Source organism: Nuphar pumila, chromosome 6 (assembly GCF_984573655.1).
Source record: "Nuphar pumila chromosome 6, dmNupPumi1.hap1.1, whole genome shotgun sequence".
NCBI classification, from domain to species: Eukaryota; Viridiplantae; Streptophyta; class Magnoliopsida; order Nymphaeales; family Nymphaeaceae; genus Nuphar; species Nuphar pumila.
This window is the reverse complement of record NC_143254.1, coordinates 90,517,689-90,541,086: the sequence shown is the minus strand read 5'-3', so window position 1 is coordinate 90,541,086 and position 23,398 is coordinate 90,517,689. Positions and strand designations below refer to the sequence as shown.

General features: G+C 40.4%; 1 protein-coding gene and 1 pseudogene across 1 annotated transcript; one reads left to right on the top strand and one right to left on the bottom strand.

Moving 5' to 3' along the window:
- Nucleotides 1-2,105: 2,105 nt before the first annotated feature.
- LOC149835118 (U-box domain-containing protein 8 pseudogene) lies at nucleotides 2,106-10,844 on the bottom strand (annotated as a pseudogene).
- A 622-nt stretch (nucleotides 10,845-11,466) lies between these two features.
- Nucleotides 11,467-23,398, top strand: LOC149835117 (B3 domain-containing protein REM5-like). Its single transcript, XM_090009524.1, has 3 exons — nucleotides 11,467-11,595; nucleotides 22,640-23,005; nucleotides 23,162-23,398. The coding sequence occupies exons 1-3, from the start codon at nucleotides 11,467-11,469 to the stop codon at nucleotides 23,396-23,398; spliced, it is 732 nt and encodes a 243-aa protein (XP_089865650.1).

Sequence of the window (23,398 nt, the reverse complement as noted above, 5' to 3'; positions counted from 1 at the left end):
AAATCAATGGCCCACAATGTGCCAAAATTTCATAACTCAAAACATTACATTTTTACATTAGAAAAGCACTATCCAAGGCTTGATCCTTAGCAAACAAACCATGGTGAACACATATACGTGGTTAGATTGAGTCGATACAACTTGCACCTATGATTTTTAGCTCATTAATTTCATATCTTTATTAGTAACCATTATTAATCCCTTTATATTAATCTAACATAATTAACATAAAATATTTTTATATTGCTTACCTGTGAGAGTATTTTTTATATTATTTATAAAGTAAGATGGGAGCCTCTCCCTCTCAAGTAATGTGAGTTGAAAAAGTAACTGCAATAACATATTTACATGCCAAAAAATCATCATTATCTATTAAAAATAACATGTCCTCTCTCTTTGAGACGCTTCCCTCAAAAGATGTTTTCCTAGGGGTCCTTTATATTATTAACATTGCACAATTAATATAAATTATTTTATATTATCCAAGGGTGAGAGTATTTTTGGAACATTTATCAAGAGATGGGAGTGTTTCTCTCTTTTCCTCTCAAATGACGTGAGTTGAAAAGGCAAATGTCATTACATGTCAGAAAACTAGCGTTACATATTAAAAATCATGACGTCAACGTTGGAGACCCTTCACGATAAAAGTTTGTTTTAAAGCTTACTTTTTAAAAAAAAAAGCAAGCTGGGGCTACCCTTACCAGTAATACAATTATAGCATTGAGTTTTGAACCTGCAACGTCCCAACGGTGACGTACACTAACTGCTCCTGTCAGACAAGCGAATCCCCGTTGGTTTTTTAAAGCTTACTTGAAACATTGTAGAAGGTGTCACAGTCGTGTTGAGAACCAAAATGTGTCAAACACAAGTCTGAACATGTCATTCATGACACAGAACCATTTACCTGTGTCAAATTCATGTGTATGAAGAGACTTTAGACCCTTTCAAAAGTTTTTTTTTTCTGGAAAGTCCTTTATTTTAATATAACATAATTAATATAAAATATTTTATATTACCCAAGGATGAAGGCATTTTTATAATATTTATAAACCGAGATGAGAGTGTTTCTATCTTTCCCTCTCAAATGATAAGAATTGAAAACCTAAATGTCACTACATATATATCAAAAAGCCGTCGTTACACATTAAAAATCATTGAAATATATCTCTGAGACATTGGGGGCCAAATAAATGAAAAGGTTTTTTTAAAAGGTCATCCGAAACTAAGGGTTTGTTCGGCTGCTCCCAGAACATGTGATTTAGGGCAAAGATGTAAGAAAAGTGATGCAAAATGAGAAATCCGTATGAATTTTTTTGACCTTTTCAATCTAAAAACACTTTTTCATTAAGAAAGAGGGTGAAATTTTCTACCAAGAGAAAATTTAATTTTAGACTTCTCACCCCCTATCTCACCACCACCACTATCACCTACCATCTCACCATCACCACCACCACCCACCATCTCACCACTACCCACCAGCATCACCACCACCCTCCTCCTCTCTCATTTTTTCACTCTATTTTTCTCATGCTAAAAAAATAAATAAAAACTTTCATTTAGAAAACTTTTCATATAAAAAACTCTTATAGGCAAAACTTTCTTTTTCTACGAGAGTTTTTCTCTCTTTCAAACGTGGCCTTAGAGTCTCCTGAGAAGGTGATTCTCATGCTCGGTTGGCATGTTCAACATTATGTAGAATCGTGACCTGGGTCTGAACCAATTCAGATCCAGGTCTATCAGACGGTTCAGACCAGATAGTAACACAGATGAAAAAAAAGGTAAAAGAAAGGAGAGAGAGAGAGAGGGAGGAAGGAAGGAGGAGGTGGGAAGAAGAGGAGCAGGAGGAGACTGCCAGAGGACCACCTCATAACCGCCTGACACAGCCACCTCCAGCAACCATCGTGGGAGCCAGCACGAGCCGGCGGTGGGTTGAAATCAGCCGCTGGGCTCTCCTCTTCTTTGCCTCTAAATCAGGCAGGCGTGCAAGCCACCGGTTATTGTGCCCCGTCCGCCGGACAGAGCAAACCGGCAGAAGATACCCCCGCCGCCGATGAGCCATGCCTTCTCCTCTACTAGCCGTTGGGTCACAAGGCAACCCGTGAGAATCAAAATCTCACGGGCGCTGATTCGAAATCCTCAATCAAAATCTCAGGGCTTTTAGGATCGCTTTGTTTCCTAAGAAAACGATTCTGTCGGAATGAACTGAACATGCCCTACAATAAAACACAAAGTTTAACACATTTTAGAAGGTATCATAAACGTGTTGCGCGCCAAAATGTATCAAACTTTACGCACGAACTTATCATCCGTGATAGATTCATCTCTCTCTGTGTCCTAACTTATCATCCATGTCTTTTTCTCTCTTAGATGTCTCTCGAGAGAGCTCTCAGTGGAGCGTGGAGCTCTCTTCCGTGGAAGATGAGTCCGACCCCCCTCTCCCACGGGAACCATTACAGTGGTAAAAGAAATCTAACAGTTTGATCCCTTTTTTCTGAGAAAAGAGGTCCTCGTGTTTGCATTGCCGCGGTGAGCTCCGCAAAAATGTACTTTTGATGCGTTTCCGCGGAAAGCCCCATCTTTCTGCAGCAGGAGACGTTGGAAACCCCTCAAAAAGAATTTTACCCAAGAATGAGGGTATTTTTGTAACATTCATAATATGAGATGAAAGTGTTTTTGTCTTTCTCTCCCATTCAAAATAAAAATTTTTTAAAGGTCATTTGAATCTAAAATAACCGAGACACAGTTTGCCACTTTTTTAAAAGGCATCGTAGACGTGTTGAAGGCCAAATTGCACAAATATTTGTACATTAAGCACACCCTCCAGGACAGGCCTGTCAGTTGTGGGGCCCAAGGCCTGATGGAGGGCAATCAGATGCTTAATGCACAAATTTTGTGCCATGTCATTGCACCTGATCTGGACTCATTGAACTTTCTGTACGAACGTATCATTCATGACAGAGCCATTTAGGCGTCATTGAATATTAAAAAAAAAAAATCATTCCAAAGGCCAAATGGGCAATAATGTTGGTCTAAAAGGTAAGACTGGTGTGAGATAAGGTGGCTCATTTTAAAGCAACCAACAATGCAACATGGGAGTCAAAGAGAAGCAGGAGATCAAACCAACATCTATTCAAAGGTGGAACGTTGCAGGTTCAAAACCCAAGTGGTGCGATTTAATAATAACTGGTGGGGTCTGCCTAACACCATCTTGCCTTAAAAAAAAAAAAAAACTATTCAAAGATTACAGTTCCAATCTACAAAATATAGCTTGTATATGACCATGAGAGTCTCCCTTCTTCGTTCACCCCTTCAAATCTAAACAAACAATTGCATTATGACCGATATGCATAAAACTCTGAGGGCATGCTTGAAAGCAATAAAGCAAAAAATGTCTTCAAATGATTTTTTTTAAAAATTTGATAATTTTATTTGAAAGGCAAGCTGGGGTTAGGCGGATCCCTACCGGAACAACAGCCGCCCCTCCATTTGTCAGAGGAATTCGATCATGAGCCTTCAGCCTTGACACATGACCCGGCTTACCACATGATTTTTTTTACCATCCCAAAAGACGGAAACCTTTTTTACAGTACAAGATACTCTCTCTCTCTCTCTCTCTCTCTCTCTCTCTCTCTCTCTCTCTTTTGAACTAGGCATTGTTGTCTTGCCAATCGGCTTCAATAAGCGGATTCTAGGGATGGCAGTGGACTGAAAAAGGGTGGGAGCGGTGGACAAGGTCTCCACCCCTGGCTCGTCTCAAAATTCTGCCCTACATCTCCGCCTCTGTCCCCACACGGATTTTGATTTTAACCTCCATCCTCGTTTCACGTCTTTCATCCCTAGTCCAAATAGGATGAGACAGGGCCGTTTACCCTCGGTCCATTGTCATCCCTAAAGAAAAATTGGGGATGGGGAGGGCGTGGATCAAGACAGGGCAGGGCGAGAAAAAGCGTAAGTTCATCCCGGTCTCCATCCCTGCACGGGTTTTGATTTTAACCTCCATCCCCATTTCATGTCCTGTATCCCTCGTCCAAAAGGGGCGAGGCAGGGTGAGGCCCTGTTTCCCCTGATCTACTACCATCTTATTAGTATGGTATCAGCAAAAAAATCAATTTAGAAGTCGTTAATGGGCTTATTTATTAGTATTTGTTTAAAAAAAAAAGGTTAAAATAGTCCATAAGATTTTATGTACTATATTGACATGTGTTTTATGTCGGTTAAAAATTGGCCGATTCAGCTTGATCCAGCACAAAATCGAAACGATTAATTCTCCTAATCATTCTAAAAAACAATCTAGCCCTGACATTGATTTCTGACAATATTGGTACTAGGAAATAGAATCCTAAATTGACACCTTATATTTCTACAACGAACAAAAATATTTATTTGTAAAATGTTTTACCTAAGAAATATGCAATTCTTCCTTTTTCTTATGTAAAAAAAAAATCCTTCCATTTTGCTTTATGCCGGTAAATCTTCCTTTTCACAAGAGATTTTTTCTCGCTTTCAAACATGGCTTAAAGCAAAAAAAAAAAATAGACGCGCATAAATGCAATAAATACGTTGAGGGTAGGGGTGACAATCGTGTCGGGTTGGCGGGCTGGACACCTCAACACGAATCCGACTCGTTTATTAAACGGGTCGGATGTGACAAACACGAACACGACCCATTTATTAAACGGGTAACCCGACCCAACACAGTTAACCCATTTAATAAACAGGTCAGGTCGGGTCGGGTAGTCCCGAAATGATTACACGACACATCAACCCGTTTATTAAACAGGTCGGATGTGGCAAATACGAACACGACCTATTTATTAAACGAGTAACCCGACCCGACACAGTTAACCCATTTAATAAACGGGTTGAGTCGACCCGACACGATTACACGACACGTCGACCCGTTTATTAAATGGGTCAACTCGATAACAGGATCCCGGCCAGCACCTGAACGCTGCCCCTGCACTTCCGAATAGCCTTGCGTCCCTCGGCACACCTCGAGAGCAGGCTGAGCACCTCGACGGGGCGCTCCATCGACTCCTCTACAGCGGCCAACGCTAGCAAAATGGGTACGACGCCGGCATTGACCGCCCGTCGCTTGTTGTCCAGGAATGAACAGAGCGTCAAGAGCGTCGTGGCCGCTTCCCTCTTCCCCTTCAAATTCCCATCCCTGAGGAGCTCTACCAGCACCCCGATAGCGCCTGGGTACCCGCTGATTGTCCCCTTGTTCACCTCCATGATGGTGAGGCTCGTGATGATGGTGGCGGAGAGCGCGCAAGTGGCCTGCGAGCCCGAGCAGAGGACGGACACGATGGGGCCGACGACACCCTTGGCCACGAGCCCCACCTTGTTGTCGTCGTCGAGGGAGAGGTTGAAGAGGACGGAGAGGGCGGCATCCTGGAGGAGGGGCTCCGCGGCACAAAGGATCACAACGGAGGTCCCGCCGGTCTCTGTGAGGACCTGCCGGAAGTTGCGGTCGTATTTGGAGGGGCGAAGGAGGAGGGAGAGGGCGTCGAGCTTGGAAGAGTGAGGGGAGTCGGGCGAGGCGAGCGTGGAGACCAACTATTTGACCTTTTGCCTCTGAGATGCCACTACGGACGATTGGTGGGCAGCGGCGGCGGCCGTTGTTGGGGTTGTGGGGAGGGTCCGGGAGAGGGGGATGTGGTGGGCTTGGGCGAAGTGGGAGATGACGGGAGCGGAGGTCGTAGTTGGGGATGAGGGACAGGCGGGCAGGGAGAGGGGTCTGGGTGATAGGGCACGTCCGGTGGCTGGTGTCGAGCCACCACTGGATGGAGGAGCGGTCGAATGTGTAGCTGGAAGAGAGGATGACGGGTTCGTGTAAACGGGTTGACCCGCCTGCCTAACCCATTTATTAAATGGGTCAGCCGGGTTGGCGGGTTGGCATACCCCTAACACGAACCCAACCCATTTAATAAACGGGTTAGGCGGGTCAACCCGTTTACGATACGAACCCATTTAAGCCAAACCCGAACCCGGCTAAGAAGCGCGTTGGCGGGTCGTGTCATATTTTGCCACCCCTAGTTGAGGGCCTTGAGGCACGCCGAGTATTGTGGGAAACTGTAAATGGGCATGCCACAAGTTGGCCAGCAACAACTAGGACTGTCAACAGATTGGGTCAGGGTTGACTCCAACTCACCCATATAGTTAATAACCGGGTTCCGGTTTATGTTTTGTTGGGTCACGAAAATAGAATCCCTAACCTTGACCCAGATAATTTTAAAAAAATAATTTTATTAAAAATACATATAAAATTCTTGGGTCAGGTCAGGTATCCCGCTAAAGCTTGATCGGGTTGGGTACTCAGCAAAAATCATAACCCATACTGGCCCGGATGTTGTTCGGGTCAGGTTCAGGTCGACTAAAATATTATTAGGGTTGGCACTTTTCATGCTCATACTCAAAAATTCGAGTTCGGGTAAGGCTAGGTAGCAGAGATCATGTGCGTAAGGCACAAAAATTTGTGCCATGTGATGGCACCTGATCCGGACTAGTAAAAGGGATGGGCCCTAATTCCCCAAGCTCTGCTGTGAAAAAATAAAGACTCATTTTATTTCACGAAGTTTTCATGGTCAACATACTGAAACAAACATCAAAGTTACATGGTAGAAAAATTCCATGCCCCATACAACTGATCTTACACACTTTCTCTCCCATGAAAGAACTTACATGAGTATCGCATGCTGCAAGATTTTTTTAAAAAAACGTGCCACCCTCTGTTACAGAGTGTTTTCTTTCAAGAATTAAGTTGTGCTCCTTTGATTTCCAGTCCTACATGCATCAGTTCCAAATTGCTCGTCAAGGTGGACTGTACGGGAGAGAGACCGTCAGTGACTTGTGGCATATCAGACTCGTGAGCGTACTACCCTCTTTTCATGTTGTCACAGATACGAATGTTTTTGCTTTCTAAAACACAGATCAAAAAGTGATCCAAATCATAGCTTCAAATATGGCTGATGATCTTTTCAGTTTACTGTAGTTTTTTTGACAAGTTACTAAAGTGAAAAATAAACAAAAGAAAATGACAGATTCAGTTTATTACGATTATTTCTTCGTATTGTTATCTGAACTTCCCCGTATGGGAGTGCCAAAGAGAGAACATCATGATTGTAAGCATTTAAGATTGATACTACCATAAAAACAAGACCAAATACACAGCTAATTTGCATCCAAAAAAAATGGAATCCAATTTCACTGCAACCAAACATACAGAAATAAGCACAATAAAGCAGACACCATGCAACATGGTTAAAAAAAGAGAAAATCTTCTAACACCATGCCGATGCCACTTGTGATTAGAAAGAGTTCTTCTAAATATAAAAATAAACTTGGACAGAAGTCAGAAGCATACAGGAAAAGGCTAATAAAAAATAATCGTCAGATACCAAGAACATTAACTAATTAGAATGCCTTCAATGGCTAATGTAATTGCAAATCAAGTAGCAAGGACATTAACTCGTTAAGATGCAAAAGTGAATATAGAAACCGTCCATACATGCATCATTCATTAGGAGGTTATAAATCAAGCACCAGATCAATAATGAAAATGCCAATGAGTGAAGTTAACATATGACGAAGCACAACAAAGTAAACATTGGTAACAAGTAACAAATATATTGGTTAAGCAAAACAAAGTTGTATGCCACAGACCTTAAAGCAGGGCCTATGTTTGTCTATTGTGAAAAAAAGTAGGTTCATGTCAGGAATTTCAGAAAATCTGGTACCTGACATGGAATTGCAGACAAAAAGTAAGACTATATCAGTACATTATCCTAAAAAAAAAAAAACTTTCACGGGGACAAAAGAGAGATCAAAGCTTTTCCTATTATGTCAACATTTGGAAAAGCTAGTCCTCACAAAAAGATGTGGAAAACTCTTTTTGCTTTTTAAAAGCTAATCTTAAAAAACAAAGAAATGACAAAGAAGCTCAGTGTTCTTTAAAAAGAATCATGGAAATGGCATGCCTTGCTTTGAGAAAATTAAAGTAATGGCCAAATCAAACTATATAGAGTATGAGCCACATATATCATCTCATAAACATACCTACAAATCTAAAGGGTGAGTTTTTCAAAGTGGTATATGTAGTTAGACGTGGCCCTGGACGGCAGATTTAAAAAATTATATTTCAAAGTAGTTAAAGAAGATTTTTTAAATTTGAGGTTCGTGACGCAAAAAAGGTTGAAAGAAGTCCTTTCATGCAAATCAAAGGAATAATGCTCTGCTGCAAATTTCCCTAATATTGATCGTAAAAATCAATGTCCTCTCCTACACATGTAAAACACACACACAGAGAGAGAGAGAGAGAGAGAGAGAGAGAGAGAGAGAGAGAGAGAGAGAGAGGTGTTCCTGGTGGGGGATTTTGATCTATTTAACGACATAGAGAGGTCCTTACTGCACTGGCCTAACTTCTTAGAGTGAGAAAACAAAGGAGTCGAGATTTTGGAGTTCGTAGTGGAAGATTTTGATCTCATTCTGATCTCTATTGAACTATTACGAAAGGTATTCACTGGCTGCACAAACATTATCCTTTTCATTTCTTCTTCCATCTCCGGCTTGTCTTGTTAGGGTTAACTATCTTAACATGCACATGGAGTTGCACCGTTGTCGCATAAAAGTAACCCATATGTGTATTTTTTTCACATTTTTTGTGGGCGCCAGGCCCCTGCTTGCCCCCCTTGGTTACACCTCTGCACCAGAGAGAAAGATGCAACGCAATGAGACGGAAATCCAGCGCTTGGAAGAGTCTGAGACGGAAGAACTATGCGAGGGATGTTCATGGAAGAAGCCTCACTTCTTCAAAGTGTTGATCAGAGATTTTTACGACAGCCTGGTGATGGTTTTTCTTCTTTTTTCTTTAGCATTATCAATGCCCATCTTCTATGAAGAAATAATTATGTTGGTCAAGATGTTCCTTGTAGTACCAATAGACAATAGTTCTATGTACTATCATGAGAATGAGATCGAAACAAAAAAAGGAAATTTTATATTGTATTTCATGTTTTTAACGTGTTATTTTCATATTTTCACAAATTTTCCTTTACTTATATTATCTTATTTTTTTTAATTTTTATTTGTATTCTTCAATGATCCATTTCTCCTCTTCTGTTTTTTTATGTTAAAAACGAAAAAAACACTCCTTTCCTTGTTAATCTCCTTGTTAAATTAATCATAAAGGTTTACCAGTTGCTTGTTCACAGAAAATACAACCTGCATTTATGAAGCGGCTAGCGAGTAGAGAATCTGGAAGAGCTGTGGTAAAAAACCATGACGGTAGATGTTGGGATATTGAATTGTTGAAGAAGGGTAATGATATGATATTTGGGAAAGGATGGAAGAAATTTGTTGGGGAAAATGACCTAGAAACTGGGGATTTTTTAGTTTTCCAATACGATGGGGAGTTGCATTTTACAGTGACCGTTTTTGACAAAAGTTCATGTCAGAAGGATTTCCCAGTTGGTGGGTCTTCTGCAAACGCCAGTGAAGATTTGATTCCTGATGAAGCCCGTGGAAGAAAGAGAGAGCTGTCATCCCTTCATGATAACAGAAAAGAAAGTGTCAAAGCATGGGATGCAACGGTCTCATTCAAGACCACCAACCCTTCTTTCAAGAAGTTGGTGCCTCATCGCAGCCATTACAAGATAGTAAGTCTTCCCAACTATGGTAGTCTTCCTTCTTGATATCTTGGTAATAGTTGCACTGGTCCTTATGGAGGGGACTCAGGGGAGACCCCATTTCGAGGGATGCAAACGGACCAGATCTGGGATGGAGGTTTTCTAATTTTTTCTGTTCCGACCCAAACCGAATGGACTCTCCAATGTATTTAGCTATCCGAGATCTGATCCACTTGCTTCCCTACCCGTTTCGAGTGGTGGGGTTCAGGAGATATTTGACAACCTGCAGTATGACCCACCTTCTAACGGTTAGGACCGAGTGCGGATCAGGTTAGAGGCCGCTTCTGTCTTATTCAAAGTAAATCAAGATTGGATTGGCCGGATTTTATAAGGGGACTGAATATGCCCTTTTATTGAATCAATTTTGAGCTGATTTGATACAAAGTTGCTGATGCACAATGATTCTGACAACATTAGTTAAAACCCTTCAGCTGCTCTTCTTGTCCAACAGGCAGTCTGCTGTTTCGGCCTCAAGGCAAGGGATGCACATTGAAGTCTGGACATCCTACCACTTGAACCCCTTACATTGACCCATCTAGCCAAGTGTGCGGAGATCTTGTGGGCAGAGAAGCCTTGGCCTTTGCCATGTCTTGGATGGAGAATGTCGACTTGGGTTTGTGCAACTTCTTGCAAATCTGAAATGCTGGGACTCTACGCAATGGCAAAGTTGTTGGACATAATGAGTCTGGGTCCAACCCACAGGGTGACCCGGTTTGGCAGCCATTAGTGGGTCACATTAGTGGCTGGGGTTAGTGGGTGGGAAGTTACGTGAATGTGGAAGACCACATTCAAGTTCTCCCATTATATAAGGGGGTAGGATGCTATGAAGATGGTGAGAGATTCATAGCCGTAATCCTACCCAAATCTCACATCCAGTTTACGTGGTATAAGGTTCTGCTCATCGTCGACCTAAGGCCTGGGCATTGTGGGCGTCGACCGGCTGAGGAGAACGCTGAATTCCCTACACACGCTCCATGGCGAATACAGGTACTCTTTCTATGTTTGTTTTACAGAAAATGCCAACATTGAGTTATGGGCCCACTTTCCACGCATTCCGCTGCACGTGGGTGCCTCTAGGGCCTTCCGGCGTTTTGCTACCACTGTCACCGTGGGGCAACAGCCTTCTCCGGCAACAATCACCATGGGGGCGACAACCATTCTCGGCATCACATCCCCAAAAACCTATGCTGTTGGGTGATGGGGTTCTTCATCGGTGCAGTCGTCGTGGGGCGAAAATCATTGACAACGATGGTCGTTGTGGGGTGTTAAACCTCCCCGGTGGCAGATCAGATCCATAAAAAAAAAGGGAGGATCGCAGTATGACCTGTGGTCGTTGGGTTGCAGAGAGGTTCTGCCAGGGCCAGGATCGCCGCAAGATACGTCGCAGGGGGGGGGGGGAGGGGGTCGCCGGATTGCCAGCGACAGAAAATCCGGAAAGGGGTTTGAAAACCCCCTTTTTTCACTTTTCTGGTTCCCATGGCCGTCAGGCTGAGGATTCAGCCGATGGTTTTTCGTCGGAAAGATGAGAACGTCGTGGATGACGGTGGCCTTGCCGGCGCTGATGGCTGCCCGGCGGCATCGCTGGTTTATCGACAGCTTCGATGACAGTTATTAAAAAAAAATCCTTACCTGTTTTTCGGATGTCGCCGGGGCTGTCACCTGCAGACGTCGCTGGGGGGGGGGGGGGTTGCCGGATTGTCGGCGTCCATCTTGCGATGCATGGCATCCTGGGTTTAAAAAACCCCCTTTCTCTGCTCTGCTTCTTCAACCGTTCAGGGCGATGGCGGTTTCTCCATGGGTCGTCAGCAGGAGCGCTGTCGCTGGAGGTGCATCGCCGGGGGAGGTGACCATCGCCGGCTGGGCACCGACATCGGTCGTCGTACGACAATGTGGGTCATCGTACGGTGATGTGGGTCACTGTGGAGCGGTGGCTTTCAGTTTCTGTTTTTACAGAAACCAAACGTCGGTTTTTTCTTTAAAGGGCAACCCTAACAGGTCTACCATTTCGGGCCGATCTTGACCCGGATCCATTCGGGATTCGGGTCTAGGTCTGATCTGCTGGGTAAGGTCCAAAGGGTCTGACACGGGTCCATTCAGGATCGGGTCAGACTTGGGCCCATTTTCGAACCGGGTCCAACCCGGGTCTATTTTGGACCGGGTCAGACCCGAGTCTCTATTTGGACCGGGTCCACTTGGGATCCGGTTAGACCTGGGTCCTTGTTCGGATCGAGTCAGACATGGGTCCCTTGTTCGGATCAGGTCAGATCCGGGTCCATTTTGAATCGGGTAAGACCCGAGACATTTTCGAGCCGAGTCAGACCCGGGTCCAGTTAGGACCGGGTCCAACCCGGGGCTTGTTCGGATCGGATCCGATCCAGATATAGTTCAGATCGAGACTGACCCATGTCCAGTATGGGTCGGGTCAGACCCAAATCCCATTTGAACTAGGTTGGATCCATGTTTAGCAGGATCCATTCACTATTTGGACTGAACCGGATCATGAACCTAATCTGGCCCTTTCTAAGACCAGTTCAGAGCTATTTTTGACCGGTTCCTTCTAGTTTTTCACCGGTTCCGAGATGCTAAGACCTTATTTTCATAAATATAAGGAAATACAAAGATTTTGATATACAATTATAGGGTTTTATGAACTTTTGTTCATATTTGGTACCAGTTTATAAGGTTTAGAACCGGTTCAGACCCTTAGATGACCGGTTCAGAGCCGTTTTAGACTGGTTCAGAGTGTTTTCAGACCGGTTCTTATTTAAAAACCCTGGGTTTTACTCATATGAGCATGTTTTTGTTATTTTTCATGCTTTATAAAGTATTTATTTTAAATAATGCATGACTTATGCATGTAAATTCATGTATTTTGTGTTGGTTAAGTTGTGCATGATGGTTTTAAGCATGAATTGTAACTAAATTCATGACAGTTAGTTTATGTATATTAGTTGAAGCATGAATTTGTATTATGTCATGAATATACATGCATTAAAATGCGTGCATGGCATGCTCCATAATATGAATAAGTTTTCGGTAAAAGATCTTGATTGACCGATTCATGTAATCACCAAAGTGATCTGAGTCGTGTTGATTAAGGATTCTTTGGACCGTATTAAGATTCGTTATTATGATTGTGTGTGAATTTATGAAACATCGATTTTACTCAAAGGTAGGTCGTTATGTTCCAAATTTACACAGGGTATGATAGTAAATGTGTATTCCAGCCCATGAAGCATGTTTGTACCCAAATGTACAATACTGAATTGCCTCTGGTTACATGACCTACTAGTTTCACCAACTGAAGTCAATTCCTTGAGAATTGAAGAGACGAAGCAACTATGAGTATTATCATTTTCACCAAAGTGGAACGATAATGACTCAACTATACTTGTCTCAAAAAAGGTGAAAATAAAGGGTCTCACTTTTACCTTTTCAACACGAGTCTCATCTGAGCAATAATAGTAATGTCTTTTCATTTTTGTTCCTTGTTTTATCAAGTTCTTTTCTTATCGATAGTTTTAGTAATATCCTACTTTTAGACGAATCTAACTTTTTGGATTGGAAATAAATTATGTTATAAACTTTGGGATATATGGATTTAAATCTGGCCCTTAGAATTGATGAACCTCCCGCTCTTACAGAGCAGAGTACAGCCGATCAGAAGGCTGCCTCTGAGAAGTGGTTGCGCTCGAACAAACTTAGCCTATTGCTTTTGCAATCTCGGGTGGCTAAGAATATTTGAGGCGTCATTCCTCACTGCAGGGCAGTGAAGGAATTTCTGGGAGCCATTGAGGCTCAATTCGTCACTTCTAATAAGGAAAGGGCCAGTACACTCATGTCCAAATTGGTGTCTATGAAATATGCTGGTGACAGTCACATCCGACATCACATTTTAAAAATGAGGAATATTGCAACTCAGTTGAATGACATGAAGTTCGCCATCTCTGAATCCTTCTTGGTTCATCTGATCTTAACCTCATTACCTACTAGTATGGACCCTTCAAAATCTTCTACAACACACATAATGATGAATGGTCGTTTAATGACCTCTTGGGCAAGTGTGTTGAAAAAAAAGAGAGAATGAAGGGTGAGAGGGTGCCAAGTGCACATATGGCCTCTCATAAGAATAAACAGAGGTCGAGACCAAATAAAAACTCCTTAAAAAAAGAATCAAAATAAAGCCACTGGGGAGAGTTCAAACTCTCAGATGAAAGCTAAATCCCAGTCAGGAGGCTCTTCTATAAAGTGTTTCTTCTGCAAGAAGAAGTGGCATAAGAATGTGAATTGTTTGAAGTACAAGAAGTGACTTAAAAATAAAGGCAATAAGTTATTTGTTTCTCATAAGTGCAATTTAATTCATATTCCATTGCATAGTTGGTGGATTGATTCTGGTGCCACGGTACACATTATCAACTCTTTGCAGGCATTTTTGAACAAGAGGAAACCAACAGAGCATGAAAGAAGCATCTTCTCAGAAAATAAGATGTGTTCGCATGTCAAGAACATTGGGACCTGCAAAATTGTGTTAGATTCAGGATTTATATTGGATTTGGTCGATACATTCTATGTTCCATCCTATAGTCGAAACCTGATTTCAATTTCAAAACTTGATAAGTTTGACTTTGTATTTAAATTTGAAAATTCCAAGCTTATTATTATAAAAAATTCAATGAATATAGGTTCTGCATATATGTGTGATGGTTTATATTGATTAAGAACCAAATTCTAAATTTGAGAATCTCACTCCATTGAGAATACAATGATTGACAATAAATGTGGCCTAAAGGATGATCAATCCTATTTGCTTTGGCATCGAAGGTTAGAACATATCTTAAAAGAGAGAGTCCAAAGACTCGTGAAAGAGGGAATCCTCGGATCTCTTGATTTTATGAATATAGAGTCATGTGTTGACTGCATAAAAGCTAAGCAGTCTAACACGTATAAGAAAGATGTCAAACACAATAATGAAAAGTTGGAGATAGTGCATACGAATATGTGCGACCCTTTTTTATTGTGTTATACGAGTGAAAAGTATTTTGTCACCTTTACAAACGATTACTCACAGTATATGTATCTCTACTTATTATCTGAAAAAACTAAGGTCTTTCAGGTCTTTAAGGACTTAAAGAAAGAAGTAGAGAAACAAACCAGTGAAGTTATTAAGGTTGTCAGGTCTGATAAAGGTGACGAATATTATGGTCGTTTCACTGAGATGAGACAAAAGAAAGGTCCATTAGCGCGATTTTTAAAAGAGGAAGGCATTGTACTTCAGTATATCATGCCTGATAGTGCTTATCATAATGGTGTAGTTGAAAGGAGAAACCGTACGCTTAAAAAAATGGTTCGAGTGATGTTGAATCACTCAAACTTTCCTTTGACCTTATGGGGTGAAGCTCTTAGGACAACAATGCATATTTTGAATAAGGTTCCTACAAAGGTTGTTAAAAAAACTCCTTACGAGTTATAGACTTGTAGAAAACCTTCTTTGTCATATATGCGCATACGGGGATGTTCAGCAGAAGCTAAATTGTATAACCCACATATAAAAGCTTTTGATCTTAGGACAACTAGTGGTTTCTTCATTGGTTATCCAGAAAGGTCAAAAGGCTTTAGGTTTCATTGTTCATCTCATACACCACAGTAGTAGAAACAGATAAAGCAAGATTTCTTGAAAATGGTTCTATTGAGATAGATGCGTCTCAAAATATTGATTTTGAGAAAATGCAGGATTCAGGTTTCACGCCTGCTAAGGATAAAGACCTGATTTTTCTATCATTGTCTCTTCGGGTAATATAATAAAAAGTCTTATCAATGAACATCAATCTCAACTAGATTTGGTTGTTGATGAGGATATACAACAACAACAGGATACAAAGGCCCATTTTGAACCACTCGTAGCACCTGTATGGAGGTCTACCAGAATTAGAAAATCTGTTATCCATCCAGATTATGTGGTGTATTTACAAGAGTCAAATGATTTCATAGACATTGATGAAGATCCCTTCACATTTGCAGAAGCCATTGAAAGTGAAAGATCAATACATTGGATCAATGCCATGAAAGAAGAGCTTGATTCTATGTCAAAGAACCAAGTGTGGGATCTTGTACCTCAACCTAATGGAGTTAGACCTGTTGATTATAAATGGGTTTATAAGATCAAAACAGACTCTAAAAGTCATGTGGAGAGGTACAATGATAGACTTATTGCAAAAGGTTTCACACAGATAGTGGACATTGATTATAATGAGACTTTTTCTCCTGTCTCAACTAAGAAATCATTGAGGATAATCATGTCCCTCGTAGCCCATTTTTATTTAGAGCTACATCAGATGGATGTGAAAATTGTCTTCCTGAATGGGGATCTGGATGAGGAGGTATACATGCAACAACCTCCTGGTTTCAATATAGATGACTCGAATAACTTAGTTTGCAAATTAAATAAGTCAATTTATAAACTTAAACAAGCCTCCCTCCAGTGGCATAAGAAGTTCAATCAGGTAATTATGAAGTTTGGATTCACTGAAAACATTGTTGATTAGTGTATTTACATTATGACTAGTGGGAGTAAGTTCATAATTTTGGTTTTATATGTTGACGATATTCTTCTTACAACTAAAGATTTGAGTCTATTACATGAAACTAAAGATTTTCTTTCCTCTCATTTCGATATGAAGGACATGGGTGCAGCCAATTATATCCTTAGAATCAAGATCCGTCGCAACAGAACTAAGGGTGTCCTTGGGCTCTCTCAGAAATCCTATATCATTAAGGTTTTAAAAGATATGGGATGGAGAATTGTTCTCCTAGTTCAACACCTATAGTGAAAGGAGATAAATTGAGTTTAAAGGATTGTCCTCAAGATGATATTGCGAAGGCTCAGATGGATGTTGTTCCATATGCTTCAGCAGTTGGAAGTTTGCAGTGCGCGCAAACCTGCACTCGTCCTGATATAGCATTTGTTGTGGGAATGCTTGGTAGATATCAGTCAAATCCAGGCATTGCGCACTAGAAGGCAACGAAGAAGGTCATGCGTTATTTACAAGGAACAAAAGATTATATGTTGACCTACAGAAAAACTGACTACCTAGAGGTCGTTGGATACTCTGCTGCGGACTTAGATGAGTATATTGACAGTAGAAAATCCACTACTAGATACATTTTCCTACTAGCAGGTGGTGTTGTCTCATGGAGAAGTGAAAAGCAGTCTACCACTGCTGCTCATACCATGGAGGTAGAATTTATTGCTCTATACGAGACTTTGTCACAGGCCATTTGGATAAAGAACTTCATTATAGGTCTTGGTATTGTGGACTCTATTGAGAGACCACTAAAGATCTTTTGTGATAATGAAGCAACCGTGTCTTTTTCAAATAACAACAAGAGCTCAACATCGTGTCGACACATGGAGTTAAAATATTTTGTTGTTAAAGAAAGGGCTGAGAATCATCTGGTATATATTGATACAATTGGGACGAAAAAAATGACTGTAAATCCCCTTACTAAAGGGTTAGCACCGGGATTGTATTCCCAACATGTAAAGGGGATGGGTCTTTTTTATTCCTTTTGATGTATGACAGTACATTAAATTATCACATTTGTGTATATGAATTTGATTCTCTATGGCTTTGCATATTATTGATTTTGTATAAAGGATCTCTCATATGAGTTAGAGAGAATAGCAGAATAACAATATTAAAGGACCAATAGAATAGGCGAGAGACCAACCTATTCATAAAGGTAATTTTCTACATGCCTAAACACTGAAGGTGAATTGTAGTGTAGTACATGAGAAATGATATTTCATAAAGGAGTGTTCATATCCATGACTCATATGATTCATCCTTGTGATAAAGGGTGGCATGTGAACCCACATGAAGAATTAAATCGAGATAACGGTATACACCTCGATTTAATACACTTTTGGTGTCAATGGGTTAAGTAGGAGAATGTTAGACATAATGAGTCTGGGTCCAACCCACAGGGTGACCCGGTTTGATAGCTATTAGTGGGTCACATTAGTGGCCACATAATGGAGTTAGTGGGTGAGAGTTACATGAATGTGGAGAAACCACATTCACGTAACTGCTTATTTCTCCCATTATATAAGGGGAAAGGATGCTACGGAGATGATGAGAGATTCGTAGCCGTAATTCTACCCAAATCCCACATCCAGTTTACGTGGTATAGGGTCCTGCTCACCATCGACCTAAGGCCTGGGCTCATTGTGGGCATCGACCGGTTGAGGAGAACGCTGAATTCCCTGCACATGCTCCATGGCGAATATAGGTACGCTTTCTGCGTTTGTTTTAGAGAAAACGCCAACAAAAGTACCATACGTCTGAGAGATTCAGACAATGTGCCACATGCTGCTCCCTATTTAGTTTAGAGAATTATGCTCCGATGTTATTGTTTATCAACTTGGTATTTTTTGTTGATATTTTTTAAACCATTTCTACAGTTACTGCAATCATACTGCATTTATCCAGAAGCATGAAACGCACTGACTTTGGAAGCTTGCTGTGGAAACTGATCTATAATAAATATAGCTTAGCCTGGAATATCGCCTATAATAAATTTTCCAACTCTTTTCTCCTTGATCTTAGTTGATTTTAGATTGTGGGTGATAAACTCTATCTTGCTCTGTTTTCTTCAGAATATCCCAGCTGACTTTCCAGATGCATATTTGCCAAGGAAAACATGTATGGTGAAGCTTCAAAACACTCTTGGTACCCAGTGGTCGGTTAAATTTAACAGAGCAGTAGGAAGATCACTATGTGCTGGGTGGCTCACCTTCTATGATGAAAATCACCTGAAGAAAGGGGACGCGTGTGTTTTTGAGTTTACCAAGAAATGTGTATTCAGAGTCCATACTTTTCGTGATGGTGCAAAATGAACTTTTCTGTCCCTGCCTTTGGAGCAATGGGGATGGGTCATGGCAGTTTTAGAATCTAAAGTTGTAAGTTGTTTGTTGCTTGAAGTACTTTTATGAATATTTTCTGAAATAGAAGCTCTCGCAACTTTATTTAGAGAAATTCATGAACCACAAAACCAAGCCTATTTCCTCACAAAATGAGCAATGGACATATCGGATGCAGCAGGACTCGGGTGCATCTGGCGAGTTTTAGACAATATATCACTTCTCATGATGCAAGAACATTCCTAATCTGAATCTTTCTTCCCATTTTGTTGCCTGATGGACTTTGGCTCAGACATGGAACAGCTTAGAGCCTTTGTCATAAAAGCTTACTTAAGTAACTAGTTTGCTCGAGTTGAACAAGTCAAGCTCAATCTTGTTCCTCACAGGTAGACTGGGAAACAAGTAGAGCCGCTCGGGGGCTTGGCTAGGTTCGGCTCACCATGAACTGGTTCATATTTGGTTCATCTAGCTAGTTAGCCGAGCCACGAGCAGCTCGTTAACCAAAAACAAGCAAAGCATGAACAAAGGGTGCTCAGCTCAGTTCAGCTTGTGTGAGCTCGTAATATTATAATATATAGAATTTTAATGTAATATTTGTCATGAAAGGTAGTTTTGTACTCTTGATAAGAGCTTATGACATGTAAAATAGAGGCCTGCAGTGCATATCCTACTGCTTTCATTGTTAAAATGCATGTTTTTTTATTTAACAAACCAGCTTGTGGCTTGGCTCAGCTGACTTCAGCTCGGCTTGTCTAGTTATGAACATGAGCCGATTCAAGCTGAGATGAGTTAAATGATAAATGAGCTGAGCCAAGGTGGGCTCAACTTAGTTGGATTGTTTACCAGCCCTACTCCCTAGTCATAGTATCCTGATTCTTGATGAGGGTTCCTTGGTCATATATATATATATATATATATATATATATATATATATATATATATATATATATATATATATATATATATATAGAGAGAGAGAGAGAGAGAGAGAGAGAGAGAGAGAGAGAGAGAGAGAGAGATGCACTCCTGCTCACGTTCTCGTTCTGCCCCATTCTGCTCCCTAAAAAATTGTCGTTTTTTACATTTTTATCTCACATCTAACAGCCTAAATGTGATCTATAGGTTTTGTTTAGTGGGGACTTGTTTTTGGATCACCGAAATCTTACCTGTATACAGATTTTCCCCGTGATCCAAAATAATGGCTATGAAGGTACCAGTTTTTCCCGGCTCATAAAAATATATTTTTTTGTAAAAAAACATGATCCAAGAGTCGATTCTCACTAAATCAATCATGCTAAATACATCTAACGGTTCAAATCTATCATAAAACACTTCAAAACTATGGGGCAGAATGAAAAATGAGACCTAATATGTTCAGTTAATATATATATATATATGTGTGTGTGTGTGAGAGAGAGAGAGAGAGAGAGAGAGAGAGAGAGAGAGAGAGAGAGAGAGTGCTCCAGGGGCACATACTCTCACCTACTAGAAATCATAGTTGTAGGTTGTATCTTCTCAATTTGATCTTATCAATGTAGTTAACAAAGTTTATTTGATAGGAATCATGTTTGGGATCATGTTTTTTGGACATAAAAATAAGATTTTTTAAGTCATAAAATTTTGGTACGTTGCCAGCTGTTAATTTTTGAAGTTCATAAAAAACCTGCATGTATGTCATAATCACATGATCCAAAACTTGTTTTCCACTAAAAAATGATTGTGTGGATCATATCTGTAGGCTCTGATCAACAAAAATTGCTCAAAATGTTTTAAATTTTTGAAGCTTTTATTAGGTGGGAGAAGCTACTTTGCTCCCGCAGCACCTATATATATATATATATATATATATATATATATATATATAATGTTTTTTTTTAATTAACCCAAAGAGAAAACCCCATCACATTATCAGGCTTCCGGTTGGTAAAACTCTTGAGGTCCTCTCTACCATTGAGAATTACACCCAGATTCAACCTTCAAGCAAGAGACACCAATTTGGGCAAAAGTTGGTCGTTCCATGTTCATTATCTCAATTGGTGAGCTGCCCCTTTGAGCTTGAACAGGTTACCTTGACAAAGCTTTCACTTTTTTGAAAAAAGAAAGATATTTTTAAAGGAGAAAAACTCATTCCAGAATTAGTTGAGAGGCAGTATTGTTGGTCTAATAAGCAAAATTAAATGCCATTTACGTAAAACCCTTTTCTTTGGAAATTATATGAATAGAAAAGCTTGCTTATATGTCAGAATTATTGTTGATGTTTATAATAGCTGCCAATAAATGATGCCAATTCTTCCCTCAGTAAGACCTGTTTTTTTCTGAACAGGACTTCATAAATATACCAAGTTTAGTTAGATTTTAATGGTTTGACAACGACTTGAAACTCCTTTCAGGGCTTGAGAATGCGCTATGGCTTTGCGAACAGTTCTAGCAAGAAGACTAGGATGGCTCGAACCAGTAGTTGACTGAGTTTTAGGTTACATAGTCAGACTAATGTTTAATCTGAGAGCAGAGGTGACCAAGCACTGGCTATTACTGCGAGTCATGAAAATGGGTCTATTTGTGTTTAAATGCAACTCGAAAAAGGCTAGGCTAAATAGACCATGGTCCAAGTCAGTGCCAAATCAATGAACCTATTTGACTCTTGGCTCGGTTGTGAGTGTTTGACTTGGGTCCTAAAACAATCTTTAACCATGTATGGTCAGCACAGACTCATCACCTGGAAGATATAGTGCTATCACGTGGCTTAGGTCAATTGTAAGCAACTATAACCTCTCTCTCTCTCTCCGGTGACCTCCTTAGTCCTCAACATCACCACCATCTTCAGTTCGTCTCCTAAACTTTAGAACGAGTGCTCACTGATATCAAAATTTTGCTTTTAGGAAGATAACCAACAGTTTCTTGTTTGCTTAAGCTCCTTCCTTCAACCAGTAGTTGCTGTTTCTCTTGGTTCATCTTCTACGTTCTTCAGTTGCTACAGTCTCGAGTAATCTTAGAAATAGTATTATTTTCTTTTGTAGAAGGATATATGGAAGGAGAGTGCGTTGGCTGTTCATGGAAGGGAACGAAGTTTTTCAAGGTCATGATGGGGGATTTCTCAGAGAAGTTGGTGAGCTTTCTTTAGTTTTCTTATCTTTTCATTGTATTTTCACTATTCCGTTTGGTCTTTGCCATTTTTTTTGGTATTTTCCCACTCTTTTAAGAAGTTTTGCCTGCACTCCACTTATCCGGAAAAGTGGGATAAGTTAGGATGTTGCTTTGCACTTAACAATGCAGTACCCAACCACAACTCAGATTTTACATGTCCCATTTAGCAGGATAAGTGGGAGCATGCAAACGCTCCTTTCAATCATGGTGATCTATTTTCCATGATAAATTTTCTTTTTTCATATCTTCTAGGTAAAACATCCTTTCGTATTTGACATATTTTTTCCATTAAAAAAGTTAGTTTTTACCACGTTTTTCTGTTTTTCCTTCTTTTTTTTTTGGGTTTATTGCAAGTTGGTCCCTGCCTTATAGCTGACTTACAAAATAGTTCCTGCCTTATGCTATTTTGCAAATCTGTCACTGCCTTTTCATTAACCTTTGCACATCAGTCCTTGACGTTAACAGCAGTTCGCTTTTCTGAAGGTAAGTCAGACAAATCGGCGATTCGGCTCTTACAGGAGGACCAATTTGCAAAATGTGAGTAATGTAGCGACTAATTTGCAAAAAATTAATAAACTAGCAACTATTTGATGAGGGGCGTCTTGGTAACCATTTTACCATGGTTAGTGTTTGACCATGGTCAAAAAAACATCTGTTAACAGAAGGACCAGTTTGGAATAAGGGTGAGAAAGTCGAGGACCCTTTTGCAAAATGACATAAGGCAGGGATCATTTTGCAAATGGGCTGTGAGGCGGGGGACCAATTTGCAAAAAACAAATTTTTTTCCTTTGTTCGTCTTCGTTTATGAACTTTCGCAGTTGGGTTTACTTTAGGATACCGATATCTTTCTCTAAGGATGTACATTCAATTTTTTTCTCTGTTCTTACAGAAAATCCCACCAGCATTTGTGAAGTATCTTAACAGTTGTGAGCATGAAAGAGCCATAGTAAAAGACCACGCTGATAATCTTTGGCCCATGGAGTTGGTGAAGACAGTTGACGGTGCGGTCTCCTTCAGAAAAGGATGGAAGGAATTTGTTGTGGGTCATAGGCTACAAATGGGAGACTTTGTATTCTTCCAATACTGTGGCAACTTGAATTTCAAGGCTCGTGTGTTTGATAATAGCAACTGTGAGGAAAGCGTATACGTGGGTGAGATTTCTAGAAATCCCAAACCATGTGATTCAGCAAAGTCATTTAAGACCACAAACCCCTCGTTCCTGAAGGAGCTGGGAAATTTCAAGAAAGGAGTTTTGGTTAGTGTTCATCCTTTTTTTTAGATAAGCAATTAAGCCTTCATACTCTAATGTTTCTGTTCACTTGACATCAACAAATAATGGTCATTTCCTTATTGTTTAATGAATATATACCTATTTCATGTTCCAATAGCTTATAACTTTTTTTTTTTTTAGCATATTCCAAAGAATTTTTCAGATAAATACTTGCCTAAAGAACAGTGCAAGCTGAGACTACAGAATGTTGATGGTAAGGAATGGCGTGTCACACATGTTTATTCATCAAACCGAAGTTCACTAACTGCTGGCTGGCGGAAATTCTGCGTTGAGAATAATTTGAAGAGAGAAGATGTCTGTTTTTTTGAGCTTATTGCAGAGAGAAGATTCAAGATCCGCTCTATTCGTAAAACTTGA